General features: G+C 51.6%; 1 protein-coding gene across 1 annotated transcript; it reads left to right on the top strand.

The window, feature by feature from the left end:
• The first annotated feature begins 8789 nt into the window (after positions 1-8789).
• On the top strand, positions 8790-10627 carry LOC100831121 (cytochrome P450 94C1). The gene has a single exon (XM_010234281.3). It carries the CDS (start codon positions 8873-8875, stop codon positions 10460-10462), a length of 1590 nt encoding a protein of 529 aa, XP_010232583.1. The 5' UTR covers positions 8790-8872; the 3' UTR covers positions 10463-10627.
• Positions 10628-11035: the final 408 nt, after the last annotated feature.

Raw genomic sequence — 11035 nt, 5'->3', positions numbered from 1 at the left:
TCTCCCATTACGGATCACGATCGATCGCGATCGTCCATCGTATACGCCAGATCAAGCCTCAGATTAGTTTACATCCAGTTGTCGACTGGGCCTGATTCCTTGTTCACACACTGAACATACATGGAAACGTAAGACTGACGTATCTAGAATGCCTGGGCCCATTTTTTTTTGTTGCCTTCGGGTCGACTTTGCCTCGTATGTATCGCAGTACTCTGTAGTCTGTACTGTAGAGTGGTTGAAGCCAACTGTACGAAGACAGAGTCCCTAGCGCTGTGTCTGTCGCCGTATGCGATTTTGTTCAGATGCCACAACTCGGTTACCTACCTTCTACTCATTCCCCTCTGTTAAATAACCTAAGAGGTGTGAACATAGTTTTTTCTCCAAGGGAAGAAGTCAGTTTGCAGTTTAATTTCTACAGTACTAACCGGGTCGTGCATTGATTTTGCAGCACTAGCTCTGCCTGTCTGTATGCCCCTCACTGAGTCACTGTTGCAGCACGACGAAAGCATGTTGGCATTCAGATGGAAGAAGATCAAGCATCAATCAGGCGCGCACTGCAGATGGTTCGTACCCGGCCTTGATTGCACATAATAGAGAGTACTAAACGGGGACTGTGCTGAGGGCTACTGTGACGGGAACAGGCTCGATCGCCCCGAGTCCCGACTACTGTGCCGACGGCAATGCAAGGCTGCTGACGGCCCCAACCGGACTGTCGCTCTTCGCGACTGAAGCTCGGCGTCGCTGTCCATTCCTTGACCACCCTTGCTGTTGAAACTTGAAAGGAATCGATGCACATCCCGTCCTTGCATCTCCTCGCCAAGGAAAAAAAGAAGGTATGTGATGTGATCAGACGCGATTCATCGGGGAGCCAGGGTGGATTTTATGTTCAGACCCAAAAAGGTTTACTACTCCAGACTCTGACGAGGAGGCGCTGTCCGGCGGTTAGCATCAGGCAGAACCGGTTGGTGCGTCAAAAGAAGAATCTAACTGACACGGGTTGAGGTGGTTTAGGTCAGTGGTAGTGGGAGTAACAAATGTGATAACATAAGTGTCAATTAAATAAATTTGGTGACGTGGCATGTTATTAATGAGGAGAAAGAGGTTTATAGTAACTTAGATATAGTACCATAACATCACACAAACCAAAACAAGATGAGTCTACAAATTAATAAATGACACAATGCATGACACTACATATATATTACTAACCACTATGAAGTTAGTAACTTAGAATAGTAATTAGAGCAATAACATGTGTTATCATGCAATATGACCAGCCTTATCCGTCGCATCGGCTTGCCGGTTTTGAAGCCCCTAGTTTTCTGATACGATGGGGTAAGGTGGTTTCCGTTTCGTGCTGTCACCACGTATGTGGGCGTCCTTTTATTACGAAACTGCTTTCTGTTCAAAATCGCGTGCGTACGCCGCTGCAGTGCGTGCCTTGTCGTTTCCCGTTTCGATATACTTTTCCATGGCCCGCCCAGAAGACCATCATATACGCTCTCACGTCATGTGCAGGAACAGCCCCTTCGGACAGACGCGGCGCCCATAATTCTTGCGCCGCGAGGTGGCAGCTCGCTTCTTGCTGGTATTTCTCTATCAGGTTCCCATGCTGGATGTTCCACAGGGGGTACCTAAACGGCTATAAACACATCTTTCAGTGATGAAAAATAGAGGGACACGGGGACAGCAGCAGCAGCGCTCACTGAAGATCGGTCTCGCTTTTCTCGGTGCCTTGCCCAGTAGTACCGCACCATGTGCATGCAGTCCGAGATATATGCATTGCCGATTTCGCATTGCAGCACAGTAATACTCCTACTGTATATTTCTTCACCCATTACTCCGTTTTTTTGTACGGAACAGGAGCCCATGAACCAAAGTAAAGCGCGCAGTTTCTAAGTTACGTCCCATCCAAACAAAACAGACCAACTTAATTGTGCGTGTAGGAGACTGCCGGCCATCGCATCCTGTTAGAAAAGGTCAGCTTTGGGTTCGGATTCCATATCGAATCCAAAAATTACTGATCATAAGTGCCAAAGTCCAGTGTCTAAATTGCTATACTGTACTTTCAGCTTGCGCCGGATAATACTCTGTCCACGTCTGTATGTATGTCTTTTACGGCATTAATTAACCAACTGTAGAATCTTATGAACTTTACCTTGATTGGTAGATAGGGATGGCCGGTCAGTATCAGGAAACGCATGCCCCAGCAGTACCAAACAAACAACACGACTAGACGAGGTGTCAAGCGCGATTGGGTGATGAGAAATTCCGGCCCTGACTGGTCGCCGTCAGGAGGTGATAGAGTAGGTTTACATCCGCTGTCTAAAATGTGCACATCAAGGCGATTGTTTCTTTCGCTGTCTGATCGGTGCACCTTTGTACCGCGTCCCTTGTCATCTTGCTGTGTGCCATGCTTGCAGGCTGGTGACTAAACTATGACGTGGTTTGGTTCTCTCTTCTTCTTCTTGTTTGTGCTAATGGTGCTGCATTATTTCAAGTAAAAAAAAACTTCAGGGGAATAAGCTACACTTTTGGACAGGTGTTACCTGCCTGTCTTTATAAAAGCGCAAGAAACGACGACCTTTGCAAAACGAAAACGGGGTATATATATCAAACAGAGTAAAAAATGGCATGCTGTACAAGACGACAAAGTTCCCCTAAATGACATGTGCGCTAGCTAGTGGAATAAACAAGGGGTGCACTGACGTAGTAGTAGAAAAGTGCTGACCGTTTTCTTCAAAGTTGTTACTCTGCCGGTCTTAAGTCTTAACCATACTAATTAGCTCCACCATGAGCAGTCCATCTACTAAACTAGGATGCTCAAACTAACCATCACTATGTTTAGTGGTGCTAATTCAAGCATGCGCGCAGCATCTAAAGGAAAGCAGGAAATGTTTGTTTTAGACCGGCGCCAGAAAAGATAAATTATGAATGCTCCATTTAACCGGCCTGACATGCATGGGTCCTGCCGATCTTTAGGTACGGGTGCAGATCTTTCACCTCTCATCAGGTCTTTTATTACAAAACCATCACCAAACAGTAAGACCGGTTGTTGGCACAGTAATGGTGTAGTAGGCCTAAACCCCGATTGAAAAGACTTGGCCGGAATCATTTGGCGTACGGAAAAAAAAAAGTCCGGTGCAAGAAAACACGCGAGGCGAGACACAGACAGGGACACTCATTCTGGCATGCTTCTCGATGCCAGGAAAACATGGGGGGAAAAAGAGGATAAGTGTTAGAGGAAAGTGTGCGCGACAGATGGAGACACGGCCGGCCGTGGATCGGCGAGTCATGCACGGCAGCAAGATTAGTTCTTCTAGATGCCTGCAGACACGGTCATGGCGTTAGATCCTGCGAGTGGCGGCGGCGGGCGTGCCTTTTCTTGTCACCGTGTTTGACAAAAAAAAACTCACCTGCGATGCGCTAGCTCGACCTTTTTACAGCGGCGATCGTGCAATCAATAGTCTGTCGTCTGTCTGTCTGTCTCTGCACGTGTTTTACTAGTAGTACTACCTCGATCGTCTCGTGTTGTGTGATCACGTGGTGGCCGTTCGAATTGTCAAACGGTGTGTGGCGTCTGATTCTGGAATTGGTACGTCTCGCTTCCCCGCGACGCAGGGCATCTCGTGTGACGAGTGAAGTGAGCCAGCAGGACCGCTCGTCGCGCCCCGCCCCGCCCCCGCATTGACTCGACCAGGACGGACGCCCGCGCCGGGGCGAGCCAGTCAACACGCGTACACGTCGCCGCCCTTTCGATCGGGGCTGGACGCCTGGACGGCGTTGTCCACGGTCGAGCTTGGCGGGTTGCGGTGTTTCACGCGTGGGCGTGGTGGATCCTTTTCTTACGGTTGGTGGCGCCGTGGCTGGAGTAGCAAATGTCCCGGCCGGGGTCCGCACGGCTGGGGGCCACGGAAAGAAAAGGGCGTGTCCCACGGGCCACGGGAAATTGGCCGCATGGCGCCGGAACGAAATGAATCATGGTGTGTGGCCAGTCCAGTGCCCGCAAAGGAAGGCGGCCGTGTGGTGTGGAGCGGGACCTCGCGCCGGCCGGCTGTCGTGTCGGGCCAAACCTGCTGATGTAGAGCTATCGGCCACGTGGTTCCGGATAGGGTCGATGGATGGATTCATTCCTGATGACTGGTTCCTTAATATCTGTTCGTTCGAAATAGGAAATGCCAGAAATGCATGTCAGGACTCGGGATACTGCCGGCGCTTGACTTGATCGAGTCTGGGTGCAGGCCGGGCAATACACGGCACTACGACCGTACCTGTGCGGTACTCCTACTAACAAGCGCAAGCGGACAGCAGCATCTCGATCGTAACAACGAAAATTACAAGGCACCTGCTACTCCGCTACGGAACTTCATATGCATGGAACTATGGAAGACGACCGGCTTCTTTGACGACATCCGCTTGGCGATCCCGATCGATTGGCAGTTCCGATACGAGAACACATGCATGCTTTAGGGAGACGTCCACGTGATAAATCACATGTGGACGTACGTGAGTGGTCACGAATCCTATCCGTCAGTTTGATGAGTGTAAGGGTGTAACGTCTCCGGAGTTCAGAGCAAAGAATTTCTTTCACATGCTACTACCTCCGATTTTAAATTGTTGTTGTAATATTACATGTATTCCAAATCATAACGCGCGCATGACGCGCGTTTATCTCCCCGCACGTACCATCTTGTGCATCTCTTGACACGCTTAAGATCCTGCATGCATTGTCGTATTTTTTGTTTGTGTTAGCTGGCACGTCTAGACGTTTGTGCATGTGTGCATGCATGTACTAAGTAGTTTTTTTTTTCATTTTGCACTACTAGTTCATTTTTAAGTTTTAGAATGTGAGAGTGCGTCACCAGCGGTTGCCAACTACCACAATGAAGCCTCGACGATGGGTGGGGCGCTCCCACAACTGCGGATGTCCATGGCACGATTTCTAATCTGTACCCACCAATTGATCCCAAGCTTCGGCAGGACGTGGCCCATATTGTTGCCCTGGTTGGGGCAGTCACTGCACTCATAGTTGTGTCGTAGCCGCCGTTGTAGCCACAACGTAGTCATCGTGGCCGAACTAGGGTGTAGACGAGCAGAGCTATTCACATGCTCACAACAGCCTTTGCCGTCACCGCCATCGCCGATATCAAACTTTATGGGTGGGGGAGGGGGGGTCGCCGCCGCGTGCTATGGTTCTTTGTCGAGAAAGGAGGAAGCGAAGTGAACTCCAAGAAACAGAATGAGTGATTCCGACTCATTAGTCAATTGGATGCTAGCCGAGAGTGCGATGTGATAATTCCCGGGTCAGAACCATGCCACGTCGACACTAATACCGCTTTGCTGAGACAATTACTAGTAATGTTTGGTTTGGATAGTTAGGACGCAAAAAGTGTAGAAACAAATTTAGGGACCATTCATATACGTCCTGACAAGTTAGAGGATAAAAATAGTACTTTCCTACTGGATATAACAACCGGTTGCCTGCTCAAGGCAATCGATGTTACTACCATCTCTGCAACAACTATTTTGAAATACTATTTCAAAGATGACGAGTAGGAATCTTTGTCTGACATGGTACATTAGCAACGGCATAAAATTAATGGCTAGGACTCGAAAATTATAAGCATATTAGCCAATGCCCATGCGTTGCAATGGAATAACAAAATACAATATAAATAAATTAGCTAGATTCGTTAGAACGTGTGTGCAGTTTTCAATGTTATCGTGGCAAACACAAGAGTCTCGTTTTGTTTCGCAAACACAACACACCGTCGCATAGGAAACATGGTGTATTTCAATCAGACAATGACTATTCATATTCAGGTTTGTTGACCACCCTTGCAACAATAAAACATGTCTCCTGACTATTTTTGGCTAGATGAATCTGTGTCTCGGCATTTTCTTTTATTTATGATATGGTTAGTTGGTTTCATCATGCCAACTTTATTGATTCTCAAATAAATTACATCATCTATCATATGTGAAACAACTGGAGGATCTCCCATAAAGAGGCGGAGCACGGCCGTTCGCGGAGCGAGCGCAATGCCGGGGATTGGAATACCTAGAGTCTGAGACGAAAACGGGTCAGGATGGGGAGGATCGGGCCAGGGGAGGAGGTATCGAGTGGTTGATTGGGCGAGGAGGCGGCAGGAGGAAGAAGATACATGAGGGGTTTGGAGTGAGATAAGACGAACGTGAGGGCCACTAATTTGAATGGGCCCACCTGTCAGTTGTTAGTGCAGGTGAAGTCACGACCACCAACTGAAAACATTATAAGTAGAAAAGATATATCCTTCGATACACTTGTACAGTTACACTTGTACAGTTAAAATTAATCGTTGAATAATGGAGACAAGATAAGGACAACAAATAGGGTGTACTAAAAAACTCCATATCGTGGGGCCTCCCATAATTTTCGTAAGCAGGGTAGGACTACATCCAGAGAATCATTCATTGTTATGAATAAACTCTATTATTAGTATGCAATCAGCATAAAGCTCAGACTTTTTAAAAAGTTAGCTCTCTCCCTCTCGTGTCGATGAATAACAACTACATGCACGCTTCGTGCTTTTATTCCTCTCGTACAATATAACCATGTGAGACTAGTACAATATATAGTCTACACTCCATGCTCTGACACGACAAGCATCAATGTGTTCACGATGGCACGATTCTTGTACCCTGCTGCATGCATGCATCCATCATATTGCCAAAGCAAAGACTAGCTAGATCTGAAGAACTTCGAACACTAGTATAGAAAATTTGATGAAATTTAGTGTGCATAAAAAAAGATGTGTCCGGCTAGTTGACACGTGGACATGCATGACAAAAGCAATGACGAAGACGACCTTCCGCCGTTTTGCGCGACTAGTTAAACGAAAATGATTGGAAGGTATACAATTATACATGCTCACATGGCTTGCTTTATATACGTGTCTACGCTACTACGCACGCTCAAGGAATCTCATCTCCCTCTCGATAGGATAAAATACTGCAGCGATCCAACTATTTGCATGCGACATACTTGCTCAGACGATTTAAGTACGCTTAAAGCGTCAAGTCATGATATCATATATCTGCGCTAGATTCGGTGGGTCTACTAATCCATGTTTTCATAACTTATCAGGTATACTGACTCATACTGTATGTTCATGGTTCACAATTGATTTAGTTGTCCACCTCATGCTGTCAACAGTACGTTTCGGTTGGCTCATCACTCTGGTTTAGTACACGTACTGTCTGTGTATCCATCTCTATGCATGCAAGCTAATTAACTAAAGAATGATGAACCCCTTCTCCAAATGAGCATGACACACGCAGTAAACTGGAGTTTTTGGGACTGGGAAGGACGTGAGAACATCGAGCTAATTTTCAGCCCGGCCGCGCCTGGCAGGTTTGTCTTGACGGTTTTCTCCCTCGTTGCACTCATGTTTTTCCATGGGCGGAATTATTTGGAGTTCAGAAGGCATAGGCCGTGCTGCCCTCTGCTTTTTTCTTTACCTACCTAGCTTTGACAGTGCAACAATCAGCAGACCTACAATATGATTAAGCTGCCACGTACGTCAGTTCGTATGGGGAAAGCTCGACAACTCGTCTATCGTGATTGCGTACTGCTGTAAAAGCAAAGAACTTGCACTCACATTTCATTATATAGAATCTTGCCGCTGGGTTGGTATCTATCCCAGTGCAGTGGTTGGATGAGTCCCAATTAATCGACACTGTCGATACTGCAGCCTGCAACTGCCCCCTGAAACTGAAACCACCGCATTACTGTGCGACGGATCGCGCAGGGCAACTTGCGCGCGTCTCCTGCTGGCTGTGCTGTCCCGGCCCTGCACCGCCTACGCGCGACGTAATCGCATTGTACTGGCAGATCTGTACGTGCCAGCCTACGCATCGATGAGTTACACGGCAGATCGGTCCCGGGCGGGCAGGCCGCTGCTCTGCATCGATGAGTAGCTAGAGCCGGTGGACCTTGGACGCGCGCACTGGGAACACGTGCGAAATGCCGAAAATCGCTTTTGGCCTTGCCTCGAGTTCGGTGAAGCCGTACTCCTACTCAGCTCGACCGGCGACTCTTCTCCGGCCTCCCAACGATCAATCAGTCGTGGGTCGTCGCGCAAAAGCGGTCTTGGCAGAGATCGCACTGGAGTGCAATCAATAACTGTAACAGTTAAGGCAGGGAAGGCTGCCTTTCCTGTTTTCCTCTGAGGTTTATGTACTCCCGGCCTCCCGGGCAAAGTGAGATTCCCGTCGTGGTCGGGTAGAAACGACGGGCCGGTCGGCTGGAGGTAGTGGGTGAGTGATATGCGTGGCCCGGTGGAGCGAGCGAGCGACAGTCACCTTCAATTTAATACTAGTACAAGCAAAATGCCGTCGAGTGGATAACTCGCAGATAATTAAGCTGGCCTATCAAGCACATGCTCTCTCCAGCTCTCGATCACCAACTCCCGTACTCCGGCCCGCACGGCAACAGACCGAAGGCGAGTTCCAAAATCCGAAAGGACGCCCACCCGAATCCGACATGGGAACAACCGGGTTACTGGAGTACTATCAGAGAAAACGAATGTGCTCAAATCCACTGAGAGTCTGAGAGAGAGAGAGACTTGGCAGTCAAACAGTCAAACTTGCGTCCACAAGTCCTCGCGCGTACACACACACCCGATCGACAGGCCGACTCTCACGTATAGACAGGAGTATACATACCATCATCCTTTAATAACAGGGCACGGGTGACGAGGCTTCCGCTAGTAGCACAACTGGAGTAGTACTATAAAACGGCCTCGTCCGGGGCGACGCAACGCAACGGCACAACACAAACGCACGCAACGCCGTACCCGCATATGAAAGCCCACGTACGCTAAAAACAACCATGGGCGCCGAGGCGGCGGCAGCAGCAGCGCCTCTGCTGCATCTGCATGAGGCGGCGGCCGTCGCGAGCTCGCTGCAGCCGCACGTGGCCCTGGCCTTCTTCGCGCTGGCGGCGTGCACCGTGGCGCTGGCCTTGCTCCTGGCCGCGGCGCGGATGCGGCCGCCCTGGTGGTGCGACTGCGCGGTGTGCGAGGCGTACCTGACGGCGTCGTGGTCGGGCGAGTTCGACAACCTCTGCGACTGGTACGCGCACCTGCTGCGCCGCTCCCCGGCGCAGACGGTCCACGTGCACGTGCTCCGCAACGTGCTCACCGCGAACCCGGCCGCCGTCGACCACATGCTGCGCGCCCGCTTCGACAACTACCCCAAGGGCGCGCCCTTCTCCGCCATCCTCGCCGACTTCCTCGGCCGCGGCATCTTCAACGTCGACGGCGACGCCTGGCTCTTCCAGCGCAAGCTCGCCGCCGCCGAGCTCGCCTCCCCGGCGCTCAGAGCTTTCGCGGCCAACGTCGTGTCCTCCGAGCTGCGCACCCGGCTCCTTCCCCTGCTTCACTCTGCTTCCTCCCAGTCCCACGAGGACAACAACAAGGTGCTCGACCTGCAGGACGTGTTCCGGCGCTTCGCGTTCGACTGCATATGCAAGATCTCCTTCGGCCTCGACCCGGGCTGCCTCGAGCTGTCGATGCCGGTGCTGGCGTTCGTGGACGCCTTCGACACGGCCTCCATGCTGTCCGCGCGGCGCGCCACCGTGCCCATGCAGATCATATGGAGGCTGAAGCGGCTGTTCAACGTCGGGGACGAGAGGAGGCTTCGCGACGCGGTACGCCTCGTGGACGCCTTCGCCACGGAGGTCATCCGGCAGCGGCACAAGCTGGGCGGCGCGGCCTCCGGCAGCGACCTCCTGTCGCGGTTCATGGGCTCCATCAGCGACGACAAGTACCTCAGGGACATCGTCGTCAGCTTCATGCTCGCCGGCCGCGACACCGTGGCCTCGGCGCTCACCGCCTTCTTCCTGCTCCTCTCCGATCACCCGGAGACCGCCGCCGCGATCCGGGACGAGGTCTCGCGCGTGGCCGGCGACGATTACGACGACGACCGGCCGAGCTTCGGCAGGCTCAAGGACATGCACTACGTGCACGCGGCGCTGTACGAGAGCATGCGGCTGTTCCCGCCGGTGCAGTTCGACTCCAAGTTCGCCGCGGGGGACGACACGCTCCCGGACGGCACGGCCGTGGCCAAGGGCACCCGGGTCACCTACCACGCCTACGCCATGGGCCGGATGGAGTCCGTGTGGGGGCGCGACTGCGGCGAGTTCAGGCCCGAGCGGTGGCTCCGCGACGGGCAGTTCGTCCCGGTCAGCCCGTACCGCTACCCGGTGTTCCAGGCCGGGGTGCGCGTCTGCGTGGGCAAGGACCTCGCGCTCATGGAGATGAAGGCCGTCATCGTCGCCGTCGTCCGGGGCTTCGACATCGAGGCGATCGCGCGGAGCTCGCGCCGCCCGAAGTTCGCGCCGGGGCTCACGGCCACGTTCGCTGGCGGCCTGCCGGTCAGAGTTCGACGGCGGGCGAAGCACAGCCCACCAATCGTCTAATAAAACAATTGTTCGTGTCACCAAGATTTGTTCTTGTTCGCCTCCTTTTTTTCTCTCCCCCTCTCGCTCGCCGTTTCTTCTGAACGGAATATCTTAAAGGCAAGAATCGTGCGCTAGATTGTGTGAGCTGCTGTCAAATTATGAGCAATGACTCCGTCGCCACTCGATCGAGTCGCGTGAGTGTGTTGGCACTTGGCAGCACCGAGCTGCCGGACGTACGATTAGTCAGTCAGTAGTCGATCTCCACTCGAGATCGAACTAGCGCGCGACAGATAGATCCCTCGAATTGACAGGAAACTGTTCAGATCAGATCAGATCGGGTTTTTACCCCCCGAATTTTCTGTGGTATGGATAAAGGGGGGAAGACCGACCGCCGGGTCAGGTTTGCACACTTCATCCGGCAAACGCTTTTCACTCCAAGCAGAATGTACATGCATATATGGGACGGGCGCCAATCCTGAAAAAAGATAAAAGGAAACGTTGTGGCGAACAAAATGCTTCTCTTTCCGTGTAAAGAGGAAGAGACGCGACGTCTTGCCTGGGTACAGATTCCGGGGCAGTGTGGTATGCGAT

The sequence above is a fragment of the Brachypodium distachyon genome, chromosome 2 (genome assembly GCF_000005505.3).
Source record: "Brachypodium distachyon strain Bd21 chromosome 2, Brachypodium_distachyon_v3.0, whole genome shotgun sequence".
Lineage (NCBI taxonomy): Eukaryota > Viridiplantae > Streptophyta > Magnoliopsida > Poales > Poaceae > Brachypodium > Brachypodium distachyon.
This window is presented reverse-complemented; position numbering and strand designations above follow the sequence as displayed.